General features: G+C 38.6%; 1 protein-coding gene across 1 annotated transcript; it reads right to left on the reverse strand.

The window, feature by feature from the left end:
* Nucleotides 1-1,749: 1,749 nt before the first annotated feature.
* galr1b (galanin receptor 1b) lies at nt 1,750-12,401 on the reverse strand. Its single transcript, XM_084682263.1, has 3 exons — nt 11,488-12,401; nt 10,966-11,031; nt 1,750-3,564 (listed from the first exon to the last, which is right to left on the reverse strand). Exons 1-3 carry the CDS (start codon nt 12,151-12,153, stop codon nt 3,247-3,249), a joined length of 1,050 nt encoding a protein of 349 aa, XP_084538389.1. The 5' UTR covers nt 12,154-12,401; the 3' UTR covers nt 1,750-3,246.
* Nucleotides 12,402-19,067: the final 6,666 nt, after the last annotated feature.

The raw sequence follows: 19,067 nt of genomic DNA on the forward strand, positions 1-19,067 counted from the left end.
TGACCATGTAAGGAAACGTTCTGTGCACACTATATTTGAACTTGTCCATCCATTGTACATAAGTACGTTTGTGAGACCTGTTGCCTCCCTCATGCTGACCACTCTATCGTGGAGAAGTCACATGATCCGACCTCTTCTAAAAAACGTCAACCCTTTTTTATCATCGTGCAACTCTTTCCGGCCTCTGACTGATGGATTTCATCCTATCAACATGTCTAGCCTAAAATGCAATGCAACCCTCTAGATATGGTTCAGATTTTTCATTATATATTTTTGTATTATAAAAAAACTGTCAAATTGAACCATTTAATTCTGAGCTCTAGATTTGCATCCTCTTATTACTCAAGAGTGGCCATCAATACATAGCTTTGTTTAGGCCATCTGTGTCCCTGAATCTCTGAGGGGATCCAACTAGCTTTTAAAATGACATAAGTAGCCTGGTAAACAAGCAAAGCCATTAGAGCCAAGCAGCTCAAGCAGATGCAGAATCATAGAATTTGCCTGTTAGCCAGCTAAGAGTCTCAAGTGTTACTCCAACACCACTTATAAGTGCAAATGAAATGGCTGTAAGTAAGAAACAAGTGTGGCACAGATGTGGGAGTCTTAAGATTATGAGAAATTACCTAATAATTGGATGCCCCTATTCATGACACTTATATAAACACATCACACTAAGGTGCTAAAAAGCTGGTCCTTGGGAAGATTGACAGAAGACTGTATTGTAGCTTGTAAGATAATTTAGGGGTATAGTACACACAGTAAATGAAACCATTTCCAGCCAGATCCACAGAGACCAGTTAAAATAATGAAATAGCAGTGGTGTGCATTCTATACTTAAAACACAACTGCCCTCATACTCATCTGTGTAGTTTCTGGAATCTGAACTTCTGCACCACAAAAGATGTATGGGAATGGAACAAGCAAACATATATATAGGGCAGGGTATTACTATTGTTGCACTACCTCCATTCTTATTTATTATTTTGCTCATACTGGTAATATCTGTCCTTGTATTGTTTTTCTGTTTGTCTTGTTGTTCTATTTGTGATGCTATAGCCTGCATGGAGAATACCAAATCAAATTCCTAGTATCTGTATACATGGCAAAATAAAGTTGAATTGAATTGGTAATCACACATGGACAACATCTGGGTGATTAGTGTCTCTGGAGGAGGACTGAATTCACTGAATTGCTACACCCAAGGTTTCTTCCATTTTTTCTCATACAAATATGTTTTAATCAAAAAACAAGATTCAAAGCTGAGAAGATATAGATTGTATTGTAACGAGAAATGCACCAAATATCAGTCACATCTGAAACCAACATCAAACTGAAATGAAACATGTAAGGGTGTAGCTCAGTGGTTAGAGCACTTGGCTTTAGATCAAGTGGCCATAGGTTAAAATACCCCTCTGTACTCTACATAACTTTGGATAAAAGCATCTGCTAAATGATTATAATATTATTTTTCACTAGCTGATGAAACAACCAACAAGTGTCACACTTGAGTTAGACAAAACAACACATTTTTCATTGACTCAAACACTCCACTTGAACTAACAGCAGATGAACTGTCACTATCATGTAGTTTTTCTTGAGACATCAACTCTGTTTTCCAATATCATTTTTCATTTCAGAAAAGTATTTCTGAAGTTCTGAAAGGCATTTACACCAAAGAGCTTCCAACAACAACAAAAAGCCTATCAGGGTCATAGTTGGTGCTGCAACGCAACGAAAATCCTTCCATTATCCTGCAGGGCTGCTTCTAAGGAAACCAGGCCCACTTGAATACTATATGAATATTAACATTGAATGTTAAAATGTAGTCTTATTTTTAGGCCAACAAAAGATACTTGGTTAAACCTCAGTTTCTTGAAGGCCAAGGCTTTGCACCAACTATAGTTTTGATACTCAAATAGGTCTGCAGTTGTCAGCACAATGTATTGTAGCTAGTCTCTTTTTGGGTTTTTACCAACAGTTTTTATAAAATAACCTCTATTAAAGTCCACAATGCCACATTATATAAAGTCTTACAGTAAAAAACATAAGTAACATTTTTAAATATTGTTCTCAAATTTTAGTTAATGATTGGTGGTCCACAACCACACGTTTTTAGTGAATATTAAAAAAGGAACGGAGGAATATTTCCTACTTGCAATTGCTTACATGAATGAAGTCACTCCAACATGCCAAATATATATTTCAAACTTTGCCAATGTCCCTTTGCTTGACGGGTACCATTTGTCTGTATAGGCAACCTGAAATATATCCCCCAAATTCTGTCCATATTTCAAACACACAGATATGTGGTAGAGTGAGTGGCACAGATTGAATAAAACAGACCAAACAGCAATCTTCTGCACAAGCAAGTTCTATAAACATGAAATAAATAAGCAGTAAACATTGACAAACAGTTCAGTTCAACAATCCACAACAACAAGCAGTGGCAAAATGTAAACATCAGTGATTCTCATTGGAAAGTCTTGGCTTGTCACATTAGAATCCGAACACTACAAGATTCACAAGAATTTAAGCCGTTTTTTTTATACACATACACTGTATACTGTACATTATTTGATCATATTTTGAAACGTCAACATGAAAACAGTCATTAAGAGAGAAAGTCATTAGGAGAATTTCGAGCCAATTATGACAGAAACAAGGTGTTTGTAAAGGATTACCAGGGGGCTGGACAAGACAGTATAGAAAATCTAGAATTATGCTTCTGCTTGGCAGCGACAAGTTTGTTTTCAGTGAGGATGCACCCAGACAAAGCAGTGAACCTGGTTTACATAAAAAACTAAAAAATCCCTTTGTCAGTCTTTTGAAGTTTGTATGATCTCGCTCTTAGTATGTACTTGTCTTGGAGCCAGGAAGATGCACAGGAGGACAATGTCAGTGGTACAACTCCATATCTTGTTTTGTCCATGGGCAAAGAACCTTTGTTTTCATGCGGAAGACTTCTACGAGCGAAGTGTTGACAACAGGGTTACAGAAACAAGGTTTCAACCTTTCAAATTTCAGCAAAGTTTTATCACAGAAATTTACACAACATTTACTAAACACATTAGTTTAATAAATCAGTATCTATATATTTGCTACTGACAGATATTCAGTGTCTGAAATAATCTATATAAATACATCATATTGTATATTATTTATACAAATGTATATGCCATTATACTGACACAATACTTGATTTAAAGATCACAATTTCAAATATTCTACTTTGTCTACTACACGTGCTCACATGTTGATGATGGAGTGGGTGGTAGAGAAGTTCTCCATGCGAATGCGTACCACCTTCTCCACAGGGGGAGGGGGGTAGATAAAATGGCAGGTGAAGACTTGACGACAGGCCTTCCGGAAGTTCTCAGACAGGAAGGCGTAGAGGATAGGGTTAACACAAGAGTTTCCGTAAGCCAGGCAGTGAGAGACGATGCGGAAGGCGAATGAGGCGTCGTTCAAGGGGAACACGCCAAACTCCACCCACATAGCAATTATATGGTGAGGCATCCAACAAATCAAAAAGGCTGTCACCACAAGCAGGACCGTCTGAGCAGTCTGGAGGACAGGGTAGAAGAAAGATAAAGTTAGGGAAGTACAGTATGTTATTAACTACATGCACCTCATGTCAGTGGTAAAATTATAAGGAAGAAAGCCTGGTAGTGACTGTACTATGTGGTTTTACAGTTTAATCCATGTACCTATTAGTTTAAAATAACACATGCAGAAAATGCATAAATTAGTTGAAACAACAAAAGAAATGTCATCAATAATTTATCCTTGAGAAGATTGTTTCTTCATTATTTGTATGTAATCTGTAATATTTGTGATAATTTAGCTACAAATAAGTCTCTGTGACATTGGGTCTTGTTGACTGTTGCTAGGTGATGCTTGGCGTAAGTAAATAAACTGGGGGAGAATGGATGTGCTCTGTTGTCAAAGGAATTGATGGCTCACTTCACAACTAGGTATTGAAACATTCCTTACTTAGAGTATGTGTGCCAATAAAGGCTTTGAGTGGGAAAAAAGGGTTTCCATTAAGAATGGACAAACCTAGATTTACATAAACCCCTTAAAATGTGACGGCTTCAATAAAAAAAATGTGAATACTGAAAGAGGTCAATTGAAGCAATTTAAGTGTGTAGAATGATTTCTAAACATAACAGTGAGGAGGAATGCTGAGAGATTAAGTCTTTCAAAAACGCAAATATCCCCAACATCAGGCAGTAATATCAGGCTGTTTTCAGCATGAACATTGTTCCAGTACACATTTCACTCAAATGTGACATCATATTTCAGATGTCAGATGGTTGAGCGGTGAGGGAATCGGGCTAGTAATTAAAAGGTTGCCGGATCGGATATCGCTGTGCCATATGACGTTGTGTCTTTGGGCAAGGCACTTCACCCTACTTGCCTCGGGGGGAATGTCCCTGTACTTACTGTAAGTCGCTCTGGATAAGAGCGTCTACTAAATGTAAATGTTTTATTGAGCAATTAGTTCTTATGACATTCTTTATCTAAATTGAAATGTCCTCAAATTCTTAATCCAGTCTGCAATAAAGAAAGGGAACAGATGCATTTCTATTTTGTGTGATACAGTATTATGGCCTTTGTGACAATTGTTCTAAACACTTGATGACTCAATTGTGATGTTAGCAGCTGATGTAAAGGTTTCATTAGAATTCATACAGGCAAGATTACTGATGCAACAATATGATCTGCATTGCACAGTACAGAGATTAGAGAGATATCATTGATCGCTTGAGTATTACTTCAATAACTACTATTTATCTTTGGGTAAAATTCAAAATAATATAAAATTGCGTTGATAACCACAAATTGTGGCCTATAAATCAGGGTCCTCCCATTGAACAGGACAGACATTTTGCTGTAAACCAAGTTTCATAATATTACTGATGGATAAACAGTCTGGGCCAATGCACTATTAAAAAGGAACTGTGAAACTGAGATAATGTTTGACTGTATGGATTTCTATGTGACAGATTTATTTGCTAGTGATTGTCTAAACAACACCAGCTATATTGGTTTCCTTCATACTCAGTTCACACATTCAACTCCAAAACACTCTTCCAGTACCAGGACCAATAAGTACCAACAACTAATGGAGACTTCCATAAACACAGTGCCAGTCACCTTCACCCTCTCAGCTCTAAACAAGCTAATCTAGTCTGGACAAGGTGAGGCAGGGGCACTTGCATACTCACTGTACTGTACACACAAACTACATTCAGTACTTTACACACACAAAGGATTCATCTGTGTAATTACCTTTCCCTCAGACTAACTGTTGTAATTATTGTAATTTCCTCCTCCTGGCACAATGCACCAAGCACTCTGTTGGGTCTATGTAAAGGGAACAAATATCCTTGTTCTGTCCTTAATTGTGCTGCAGGAAGGGGTGGCGTGTTGAACAATGTTTGCAACGAGATGGAGCCCTCTCATCTTTTTCTCCAAACAACATCCAGTTGGCAAGCTTTTTTTCCACCACAAACAAATACAACAGTATTTGTAAAGTGAGAATAAAGGGCTGAGATAATATTCTATTAAGGACTTTTAAAGATGAGGAAGATATTTTTGAAAAGCACAGTTTTGCCTGTGCCTTTACACCCCATCACTGGTATATAATCAGCATTGAAAGTAATCTTGTTATAAATTATTTACATTTAGTCAGTTAGCGGACGCTCTTATCCAGCTTTTATCCAAATTATAAAATTATTAAAATGTGAGGTGACTACAAAAATCCGAAATAAATGCTGATCATCAATATATCCACAGTACAGTACAGTGTTTTCAATGTAAAAGTCTGTCCTTATGCTCTGGTGAAGTTATTTTTACACTCATATATCATTGAGAGAGGAAGACTTAAAGCAGCATGTAATAAATATGACTGCTACTTTGTGTTGTGACAGAAAGCCTTCTCCTTGACAGCCTGATGTTTGTGTGTTAGGTGCTCACACACATCATTAGCTACAACTATGTATAAACAGATCTGCTTGTGAATCATATTGTACAAAGACACACACACAGACATACACACACTTTCTGTCATGTCTGCCAATGTTATGTCATGAAATAAACCATGACACTATACCTCTTACGAGAGAAATCTAGGCCTACTAACTGTTTAGAGAAGGGGTCCACTCTTGTGTGTCTGATGAGATTATACCAACATTGAATACCATGATCTCATACAAGGTGCTCATTTACACTTTCCCTCTCTGTAGATTTCCCTCTGGAGACGCTGAAATGCGAAGACACAGAATATACCCCAGCATATGGGGACAGTATTTCCTGAGGGCAGATGGCAAAATGATGGTAGGATTATCACTGATGCTTAAACAGCTTGAGTCAGGGTTTGTGGATATGAGGTAGAGGAGTTAAATGAGTGTAATTAGTAAGTGCTTTATCTAAGGCACCAGATGTTTTGACTTACACTTTTAACTTTTGTTGCATGTTTCTGACAACAACAACAGTTAAGTCCTCAGTTCTCTTTGAAAGAACAATCATTTTTATCTGTTGAATTGGTCACAATGTTTGATCACCTTTGTGACCATCAGCTCAACTTCTAGCCACAATGATGAACAATAATGACTACTGACTCTAAATGAGATGCTACTCAAACCAGGACAGTTACTGCATCATGCCCTCACGGGTGCATGACTGAAAGAAGAACAGAAGGAATGCCTCTGTGGTTGATTCCTATTCTTAGCTAAGGCCAATCCAAACATTGGACAGTACTGGTGTGTGTGTCTGTTCCATGGTTCTCAGAACAGTGGGGCTCCCCCCTCCCTCTTAAAGCCTCAGTAAAGAGCAGGTTTAAACTCTGTACTGTGCCATTTGAATTGCTGGTAGACAGGACTGAAAGTATAGAGGAGAGTTAACCCCTTTCGATACTGAAGGTAGGCAACAATAGTACATCAATATATGACATTTATACACACTGTTTAAACAGTGTTTACACTGTTTAGTTAGTGTTTACAAGTCTACGTAGATTCCAGTGTTCCTCTAGTGGTCTACACAGACCACAACCCAATCACCTTTTTACACTCGGTGCTTTGTCCAAACCGCAGGTTGATGCGTTGGCTTTTGCTTTTGCAAGCCTACTGTTTAGACATCCGTTACATTGAGGGCTCTGAAAATATTGTGGCAGATGCCTTGTCGAGAGCACCTTGCTCTTAAGTTCTGTATTAATTTTGTCTTTGTTTTACCTGCTCTGTCTGTGTCTCTCTGCTTTCCAAAAGTGTCTCTCTGGGAACCGGAGTTACTAGGTGGCGGGGTTGACTAAGGTTGGCGGTTCCAGGTGGGAACGTTTTTTTTATGGGTGGGGGTGTGATGACCATCCACTCCACTAGGTGTCTTCTCTCTTTATTGCTGGTTGTCTTTCAGGTGTCCTGTTGGAGTGATGGCTCATCAGGCCTGATGAGCCACACCTGTGTCCGGTCTGGTTATATCAAGACTACTCTGCCAGTTCGGGGGAGAGCCCTTCCCGGCCGCAGACGGCTGTTTTCACTTGGATATTGACTTTGGCTATTCGTTAACTTAGTGTTATAATAAATCATTATTATTTTGGTCATCCCTCGTCCGTTTCCCTCGTTTGTTGACAAAGCTCAGAGTCAGGCTGCGTCACAGCCTTGATAGCACCAACTTTTGCACCTCATTAAGAATGCATCACGTCCATCAAAAGTGCAAGACACAAAATGTAGTTTAATTGGCAATAATTGGAGTAATCTACAGGTTATTGCCACATTGTAGGCCTAGAAAATAACCTTACTTTCAAAACTAAAAGAACAAATAGCCTTATTCTGTGACAATATATGATCAATGATTATTTCAGATAAGATAAAGGCAGTACTAAGTGTGAACATTTTCATATTGTCATTCACACTGACTATGCCAGTTGGGTTACCACCTTGCTTACGAAGACAACTCAAGATGATAAGTATAGTAATTAAAATAATTATAATGAGAATGGCAAATGGTGAAGGAACTCTACAGTGTGAAAGGTTAATCAGGCTTTTATTTGAACTTTGAATCACAAAGCCTTTTACTGGCCTATGGTTATGTGCCTTCAACCTTAATATAGGATTTCAACTTGCTATTTGACAGGAATCAATTGCTAAGACAGGACAAAGGGCTTCATGAAGTGTTTTAAAGTGCAATCTAAAAATGCCAGCCAGCAATATTTACATTACAAAGCCATTCAAAACTGAATGCTAAAGGAGTTGACTAACTATCTATTAATTAGAGTGCATTTCCTTTTCCATTCCAATTTGAATATATTTCACCAAGACCATTAAAATGCAAGTGATTTCCTCTGAAAAACCTGCCCTTGCTTTGGGCAAACTGTTTTTGTACAATTTCAACAATAAAGTTGTCTTTATACTTAATTTCACATCAGTTGAAGAGTTTTGTCTAATCTCTTTGACTTTGAAATGTTCCCCTTTTAGAATCAACTCCTTATAGACCTTACTTATTTTTTCACAATGAATTGCATTGAAATTACAGAACATTTATGGTGTACAAGTGAGCAAAGGTTCCCATGAAATCAAATAGGCAAATACAATTTTTGAATGTTGTCAAAGTGGGAGACATAAAATAAAATTGTAATTTACAAATGAAAGGAAAATGAAAACGTTTTGCATGTCATACGTAACCAGACATCTGAATAAATAATGAAAGACAGTCAATTCAATTTCTAATGTAAGAGTAATGGAGCTGGCCATATTCTCATTTAATACCTGCTGCTTTCCTGGTGTTTTCTGCTGCATATTATTTTCTGTCACTGACAGTTCACATAGATACTTTAGCAAACATCTGCAGAAAATTTGCAGGCAAAATCATGGTTTCATGAATAATGCTTGTGTCTACTACCGCGCACTTGTGCACTTCGAGCAATGACTTTCAGTGCTTCGGGCGCTTCACTCACAAAACCAGCAGAATTCAGTGCACTGAAAGTACCCGGATGGCGCACTGCAAACGGTAAAAAAAAACAGTGTACAACGATGGACAATACTCGCCCTAAGCGGGCGCCATCTTGGGTACGTAGCGGAAGAGGAGGAGCCCTTTTGGCAGCTTTTTCCACTTGGGGTGGAGAAGCGTGTTCATTTTGGCAGGTTTCGCGAGGAGATTTGCGTCTGTCACTTCTGCCAAGTGTTTAATGTAAGTGCTCCATTTGAGACAGCACTTATCAGTGACTGAGTTCACTGAATATGTAAGTGCACTGTTTTGCAGTGCATTGTATTGCAGTGTACTTCGTAAAGTGCGCGGTAGTAGACACTGCCAATGTGTCTTGTTCCAGTTAATAGCAACACCATAGTCAATAATTACACCTTTATGGTTTTCACCTTGAGGAGTTAACAGCGTCATTCAAGGTAATGACCAATAAAGTATCTAGGGTTCAATTGGTTTTCATATTCAGCAGCAACTCCTTGGTATAGTCTTATTTAGGTGGGTTTTCTAGAAACTCTGTTTATTATTTATAGATCAATGTCTCTATAACGGGGCAATCTAATCTGCATGCTTTTCCTCCCATAAACAGAAGTAGGCGTCACTAAAGCAAAGTAGAATGTGCTTCTGCACTGGCACTGTGAAGTGGTGACGTAAGATGTCTGCTCTCATATTTCTATAGTTAATACTGGCTTCTCACAAGTCCATCTGTAGATAAAATGTGAAGACAGATGGCTGAGCGGTTAGGGGATCGGGATGTTAATCAGAAGGTTGCCGGTTCGATTCTTGGCCATGCAAAATGACGTTGTGTCCTTGGGCAAGGTACTTCATCCTACTTGCCTCGGGGAGAATGGCCCTGTACTTACTGTAAGTCGCCAAATGACTAAATGTAAAATCATTATCCTTTGCGTGAACTTAAACAACAGCAGATAAACAGCTTTAAGGTCAAAGGTGGGTTGCCATAGATACTGATCTGTGCTATCCCATCCTACATGTGAAAGCAGGTCCTCCCCCCACATTTGGGACTCATTTAATCTCACTGCCCTCATTGCTGTCCTTGCTACCCGTGTCAGCGCGCCGGTAGTAAGGGAACGTGTTATCTGTGTTTTACTCTCACAAAAACATGATTTCTCCATTCTTGCTATGTTTTTCTCCTCAACAGCAAACAAGGTACTCTGTAGCCATTAGTAACAGTGCAGTCGGTCTATTAAAAGACATTTAGTTAGGGGAGACCACTGCTCGGCTGATGGGAGAGAGCAACAGTGGTAAGAACCAGAGTTGCTGCTGAAAAAATATTGCAATTAAGGCCAAATTATCACAGGATGTATTATGTTGACAGAAATATCATAACAATGTAGCATAGCAGGTTCGGACTATATTCCGTTTAGATTTGGTGAACTATCACTACAGCCCTCTGTCATCAGGGGCAATGTTTGCATTAAATTGCACAGTACTGAATATTTTCATATGCTTATAATAATACTACAGTATGTCTAGCCAAATGGTTTGTTTTTCATTGATCATTCTGATTCTCCATCAAACGCTAAGTTGGATGTACCATAATCTCTTCATTTACACTGTACTGCACACAGACAGTAATTGCAAAAGTAACTTTGAACCTTTTACAGACAGCATTTGTGAAAGAAACTTTGGACCCTCATCCTACCATAACAGTCTGTAAAGTACAGCGTCATTATCCAAGCCAAGGAACATACAACATTGCATCTATGATGCAATATTAAGTCCTCATATAAACAAAGTGCCAATTGAATATTGACTATCAATATTAGTCAAATACTGTAGCTACTGAATGATAACATATTTATTTTTACTAGTAAAACAGCAATACAAACTATGACCACAGGTGGTTTCAGAGAAATCACGATTACAGCAACTGGATGAGGTCAATTTAAACCTCATTTTAAGTGAAGTCTATTTAAACAGCATACTTTCCTCCATAGTGATTTTTAACAATTCTAAATAACCTCATACCTTTCGTTTTGATTGTTCTGATTTCTTCGACATATTCTTCATCTTGTTATGCAGATGGAACAACACCTAAAAGAAGCACACATATTTTCATGGCAATCTTTTATATTATTATAATAATAGATCACTACACAGCACATGCCAGTGCAAATGCTGACAGCTATAGATGCACTAGGAGTAGCTATCATCTCATTTAGAGTCAATAGTCAGGAGTATGTCTGTGTTTGAGAGCCGAGGTCACTAGTGCTATTCAGTATAGTATGCCTACAAGGTCCTATAGCACAATTATAATAGGTGTACATAAACATTAGCTTCACTGAGAGTTTGATGCAACACACTTTCAGTTACAGATTAACAATCCCAGATTTTCGATTAGATTCATGGGCAAGAAATTGAACAAGGGGTAGAGCACAATACAATTTCCCCAAACATCAAAATAGGTTGTATTTTGTACTGTATGTGAGATAAAATTATCTCCTAAAAGAGAGATTGTGATTTGAATGTGAACATGAAATGTTGTCTTACCTTTGCATAGCTGCATATTATTAAAACCAAAGGTAATAGGTAACCTATTACTAATATTGTCAATTTGTATGTGTGTTTGGAAACACCGGCAACCCAGATTTCCCAACAAAAAGAACTGTTTGGTGCATCCGGGTGGTTAGTCAGTATTTGGTGTTGAGCGACTGGCACTGCGAAAATGAATGACAGCGACCAAATAGCACAAACCCCTATCAAAGCATTTCTCTTGTTGCGAATGCAAGGAGACTTTTTAGAGTGCACCACGGCGATATATCTGTCCACTGACATTGCCACGAGCGTGAAGATGCTAACAAGCATGCTCACCGTCACAAAATAGTGCACAGATTTACACAAAAAGGCTCCAAATATCCATTCTGGCAGGGAGTAAATAGTTGCCTGAAACGGGACACAAAAAAGTAGAAAACTCAGGTCAGCAATGCTGAGATTCAGGATGAAAATATTTGTAGTACTTCTTGAGCGCCTTGACTTGATTTTTCCTATTACAATCATGACCAGCGTGTTGCCAACAATTCCAAGGAAAAATATACACCCGAAAACCACTGGAACAATGACAACCTCGGGGCCACCTTGATTCTCGTTGGCATCTATCGTCCGGTTCGTGTCCAATGGTCCCGACCAGATGAACGTTTCATTCGCCGGCCAATGCATGGTTCGACGCTTGCGCTCCGACAGAAGTTAGAAAATACCAGCGGTCTTATCTCCGGTGAAAGCGGTGACTGTGCCCAGATACAACCAACGCATAATAGTGGCACAGGCTTCCACGGTCAGGCTTCAGAGCTGTCCGAAAAGCTCACTAGCATTACTTTATTATAATTCATTTGAACTGAGAAAAGTTTGATTATACATACCAGCAGAGCAACATATCTCAGCCTGGTGCTGTACTCATTTTCAATTGTGAATCATATTGCGCTGAAAATGAGACAGGTGTCGTGAAAGACTTGTATCCCCTGGCCGCGGAAGCGCGTGCACTCAAAAAAGCGGAGTTTAACTGCTGCACTTCTAATTCAACTCTTAAAAGGAACAAACAGCGACGTGGAAGACTCGACAAGGTTTTCCATAATAACAAGGACTCATTTATATGTTTATTTGTCTGTTACATTACAAGGCGATGTGTGAATAGTTTATTGCGTCGTTTAGTATTGGATTAATCGACAGTGTTTTCCAAAGTCCCATATTGCCATGCACCTTAGCTACAGGCCGACTGATATGTGACTCGACATCATATGGAGGTTTATGAACAAAATGTTTTCCTTTAATCTAGGCTACTCCATCTGTCCATTCTCTGCGGGTGTGGTCTGGATGCCCCGTCTTTGCTAACCCGTCCTTCCCTGCCCTATAACGTGATTTGTGTTTTAATTTAGTTTAATACGGCTTTTCAACCAACCGCTTTGTTCACCTGTCTACCATATTAGTTACAGATGGGATACACATTATATCAGGCCGTTTTTTCACCTGATATATACTGTGTATATATATGTTATATATATATATATATATATATATGTTTATATATATATATATATATATATATATATATATATATATATATATATATATATACATACATACATGTGTATATATATATATATATATATATATATATACATGTATAATGTGCTGTGGTAGCATGAGGAGTGATGCGATGGCAGAACAAGAATCTTGACAATTCGGCTTTTATGGTGTCCCCTTAGATTTTTCCCATTCCTTTCTTGAAAATCTGGACTGCGGATTATACTACTCCTTTTGTTGAAGGATGAAAAGACTTAACATTATGTATTCGGTTTCACAAATGTATTGCTCTGAAACATCTGTGATCTGTGTTGTTATCTGTGATCACTTTCCCAGGTGTTGTCAACATGCTGAAGATCTGGTGTCATTTCTCAATGGTAGCTTGTGCAGTGGCTGAGGTCATAGGGGACATGTCCATCCATATGAAGCTTAGCACAAGTTCAGTCAGGCAAGACCGATCCCTGCACTCGGGCATAGTCGATAATGTTTCACTACTTACTCCCTCCGCTAAGAACGCCCTTTGATCAATAATTCCCCATGGGGTCTAAGCTCCTAACACTTGCAGTACATTTATCATTTCTGTAAATAAACATAATTTACTCATTCCAGGCCTTCTGATTGAAATCGAGTGGGCATCCATTATCACTAGAAACCTATGCCAACGTATATTCAATATGTATCCTGGACTATGGTGCCTCAAGCCACTCCCAGGGTGCTGCAGGTGGTGACATGGTGCTTTTGTCTTCACACTAGTGCACTTTTTCCACATCTTGATCCATCCCAGGCCACCAGAAGTAGGATCTAGCTCTTCCTTTCATCCTCAACATGCCTGTGTTGGCTGGCATCACTTCTGTGGCGCCGTAGAGCACACATCCATTACACACTCAGTTTTAATCTTCACTGATGATAAGGCCTGAACTGAGAGTCTGAGGCCATACTCATGTACTTGGGCAATGCAACATATTTTGCTGTCCACCATTTTGACGGTCCTGCATCGACTGGGGTCTCATCTAGGACATCTAACGTCAACGCTTGTGTAACAGACGTGGTCTTGCAAGTTCCGTCAGAGGTATACAGGCCACTGTCCGCTCCCACCGGGAGTCGAATTCACCACCTTTGACTTCCCAAGCGCCACCACTACCAACTACGCCAACGAAAAGCTAGCAATTTCCTGACGCGGGTGGCCTCTTACATACTTGAGGAGTCTCTAAAGACTCCAACTCCTTTTTTCAGGACATCTTCATGCTTTGTCACCACCGTCTGCGATGCCTCATCGTTACTTTAACCGTGTTAGATGCGTTTGAGTTTGTTCCACTGTAACTTTAGTTCTTGCAGCCACCCACTGCCGAGCAAGCTAGGTCCTCCTCCCCAGAACGTCACCAGGAGAAGTCTCAAGTTTGATTGGGACTGGATTTCATTTTGGACTCTTTGTATGTTTCCATGTCTCTCTGACTGTCTTTTCAATCAAGCGATGAGTGACATCAGGATGGGTTAATCAAATTACAAACACAGCTCGAGCATGACAAAGAAAACTACGTGCGAAAGCCAGCATGTGATTCCCATTGACAATGAACGGGGGAATTCATTTTCGCCTCTGTGGAAACTGCCCTGTTGACTTTTCTATACGTAGTTTTCATTCTCTTTTTTAGATTCAGAGCGAACTGAACTGGGGCTCCATATGCTTAAAGTTTGATCAGTTTACATGCTTTCCTCCAGCAATAAAACCTATTTTAATGGCACTTTGGCAGCACATCACCACACTTAACCTCAAATAAAAAGGTGCAGACTCTCTTGAAGGATTTAGCTTGAACCTTTCAGTGACTTGTTAGACCAAAATGCATTCATCCCAATATGCAGATTTAAACATCCAGTATCTGTTTGTGCTGGGTCTCAGGTCACCTGTTCCTATTTTGGGAGGACGAAATAAGCGTTTCCATAGAGATCTCAAGCTTTGGTGCCGTTTTGGATAGTGACTTGCAGCCCCATGAAGAATATCGACCTCTTTCTGATGCTTGGTGCATATTAAAGAATGGGAGTTTATTGAAGCACCTGTCACCAGAACATGGATTTGTCAAGACAGTTTTGGGTCTCACCCTATTCCACCCCTAGCTTTCTTAATTGTTCCATGTTGGAGGCTAGGAACATTTCTTAATTTTTTGGTGCTTATGTAACAAAGGTGATTCAGTAATCATGCTGAGGTCATAATGGGAAAAAGTAAACTAAGAAAGGACCAAAGTACTTAGCTTCAAGCCTCAATATTTAAGCTTTGAGATTTGTTTTGGTGGGCTTAGGCAGTCTTAATGTAATAAGATTGCATATTTGTACCTTCAGTCTTCTGCATAATCCCTTTCTTTTGAAACCAAAACACGGTATGCGATAACAATTTACTAAAGAGTGGGGATGATACAGTATTTAGAAAGGATTCATTGAATGAATAGTTCAATACTAAAATGTTTATTTATAATGTTATAATTGAATATTCTTTTTTGTCCTTTGTTGAATTTATTCTTTGTTGAATTTGTCCTTTGTTGAATTAATGTCCTTTATGTTGTATAAGTGAAGTCAATTTTTAAGATTTTCACAGAGCATTTGCTCTTTTGTGGACAGTCTTCATTTGAGGATTTTTAAAGACATGAAATGAAAATGATCTCCCAGATTATTATAACCAGTTCATAAAGATTGCTTGGATTCAGGTTAGCTGACTGATAAAATAGCAAGTGGAGGTGACTTGGATACCATTTGGTTTTCACTCAAAGATGGGAAATAAAAACAATTATTGATTTGGAGAATTGCACAACTTCCTTGAGGTTTGAGTAAGAGGACACAGCAAATGCGAGAGACGGGCATCTAAATTACTCGTCGAAAGCACGCAACCAGCATTCGGCCAACTCTTTAATAGATACATCACCAGCTCCCCATTCTAAGCTTGTAAACACACTTTTTCAAAGGTGAACAAAGAGACAAGGTTTAAAAAGGGGTTGAGATGTGTGATTTTGAAAAATATGGTATATTTCTCAAACTAATTAGATTTCAACGTCAATTGCATGGGGTTGTATATATTTTCTTTCTGGTCATTATGATCTGAAAATGCATATGAAATTGTCTGATGTATAACTTACATAAAAACATTGAAATAGGCTTTCTAATTTCTGGCTGATAGATCATTGTATACAAAGACCAGGTCTATTGTGCTAGTGGTAGTTTATATAGCTAACCCTAACCCTATATCTTCTTTGTGCATTCCACAAGTATCACACCATGAAGCCCGGTCCTGCTGATGCCATTGACAGGATTTTGGAATGGACGCACACTCATTTTCACAACAAGCTGTTTTTTGAGCATCATCTTGCTTTCACACAGAGTGACTCAGTGCTGAGAGCAGGTATATGCATTCATCAGTACTCATCAGTAGCTGTTTTTATCTGTCACTCTGCATGTTACACCACATGCTCGTCCATGTAGCGGTAGTGAATACTGTTCCTGTATGGGAGGGACTTGCTCTGTCTAAATTGTTAGTGATGACTTCAACCAATTTTTTGCTTATCACACCATACAGACAGGTCCATTTCCAGAGATGGACTGAGTAGTCAAGCCTAAAAAGCTATTAAGAACTTGAATCTGAAGGCGGACATGTACTGCATTGCACAAACAACAGGAACCTACTATACCATCTATACTTGTGGGGTTGTGAGTGTTGGACCCATAACTGTTTCCACAACAACCAAGAACACAGCATGCATGTGACATTTGGCTTTTTCTCGTGGATCATTACCGTTTTAAGAGCGTTTTGCTGCTCTACATGCGAATGTCAGGCATGTTAACTGAAACTTATTAAATCAATGGGACTTCAAATGCACTGGGAATCCATACTCTTCAGGGCCATCTTCATGTAGATACTTTAGAGCATGAGGTTTGTAAGATGCACATCCCCTTTAAGGCCTTTTGCTTAATGGACATAAAACTAGCCTGAATTGGATCAGATCCAGAATACCATGTTTTAGCTGACAAATGTGTATCAATTTGTTCACATGGATGGAAATGAGCAATCATGTATAAAATAGATCAAACATCCTCTGTTTTGTAATAAGAGGTTAATACTGGATACTTGAACCAAACGCCAGTATACTGTATATTTGAGTCATATCTGAGGCATTCCCTTATTGTCTGTAAACTGTTTGAACCTTAAGTATTAAAGTACATTTTAAAACCAAATGGTTGGAAACATAGAGGAGACACTGCACACTCACAGTCATTCTTTTTTCTCAGCTTGCTTTTTGCTTTAAAGAATGACATCTTCCAACACAGTGATCTTTAGCTTCAAGGAGGCAAATCACATCCACCAACAGATTGTATGTTATAGCATTGTAAAGAATTGTTTTGTTGAGGGGATAATGTATATAGATGTTATGTGTATATGGTATGTATTATGTACATACAGTATATATACACAGTATACTATATGTATATAGTACATATGTCTTTATATTGATAAATTGTGGAAAAACTGAAATAGAGACGACCCATTCCAATGACAGAATTTTTCACATCCTCAAGGCTTTCTCTGATTAAATCTCATCATTCTTGGATTAGTGTATAGATAGTTTCCTGAGTAACACTTTTCAAGTGGATTAGAATGACTAATTCAGAGAATATTTAAATTGAGATATTTTTATCCTAGACAGTGAGTGTACTGATTGTATGGTGTATAATTGCAAGAGACCGTTCTAAAAGAGGAGAACTAGCTGAATGGCAGTTGCTGGAATGCATCCTGGAGTTGTTGAATTCCCAATGGCATTCGAGAGGTGATATGTTTTGTCTTGTCAATGTAATGTAAGTATAAATTATATGCAAACTCCATCAACTCTAAAACCACTTAAATGTCTGTATTATCTTCCAAATTGGTCTTCCATAGTGATATCATAAGGATGGCAAGAATACATTGATTAACAGTGTGTGACTAGAATGTAGTTACCCATGTAGCTTTGGACACCATCCCTTTGACCTACCACTCTAAATATCTATATTTCCTGCTCCTCCTACACTCTCCCTCTTCCTGTGTGACTGGATCATTGATCCTGGGTTGATTGTAGCACTCACCCACCCCGGATTGAAACTCCCACAATGAGAGCCAAAACCACAGGAAGCCTGATGACTACCCAATCACAGAGCAGACACAAGCTTGTCATTTATTTAACTGATGAGATATCCTCAGCGAAATTACACCCACACAGTGTGAGTTCACCTGAAAGATGAGCTAACCCTGAATGTTATCTCATGAAAGAAGGCAGTGCCCACCCCTCGCAGCTGTGTCTATACCCAACAATCCCACTCCTGTCTTCAATTGCCCTTTTGGAATGGAAGCCATTGTTCTTTATTGGTTGTTTTCAATGTTGATATTTAAAGATGATGCTTTGATTTGAGGGTCTGATATCGGATTTGAGATATTCTTCAAAGCGATGCCATGTGCTACATTAAAAAGCATAGCACTGTAAATTCATTGGGTGCTTTGAACTTCATCATCCCACTAGAACTGGTAAACATCAAACTGTTCTTGATGATTGCAAAGTGGTTTTATTAAGATGGATTTGTTACTGTAGATTGGACAAGCCAAAACTCGCTCCTATCCTGTACGTTTGGGATCAACCAATACTGTTGGTTTCATGAAACCTCAAGTGTTGGTATTTTCAAGAAAAATCTCTTTATGCTGGTGACATTTACGGCACTGTACAAAAGTCTTAGGCACCAAATAACTTTTTAAGAAAAAGTGCTTTACGAATTAATCTAAAGTCTAAACATGTCCTCAACATTGCACTTTAATGCTACTGGCTGCACAAACAGAAAACAAAATATATTTTAATGATATATACAATATACTGTATACAGTTTAACATAGGCTAATTTAATGAAGACCATTTGCACGTAACAAACTTGGGTTCCTAAGTCAGTTTGCACTGTTCTGGAGAATAGACAACTGGTCCAAGCTCCCAATTCTCCTCCTTCTCATTTTAAAGCTGTTTTCTTTTCATGCTTTACATTTCATAAATATCTTAATT

The sequence above is a fragment of the Hypomesus nipponensis genome, chromosome 19, assembly GCF_054491055.1.
Source record: "Hypomesus nipponensis isolate SF chromosome 19, ASM5449105v1, whole genome shotgun sequence".
NCBI lineage: Eukaryota > Metazoa > Chordata > Actinopteri > Osmeriformes > Osmeridae > Hypomesus > Hypomesus nipponensis.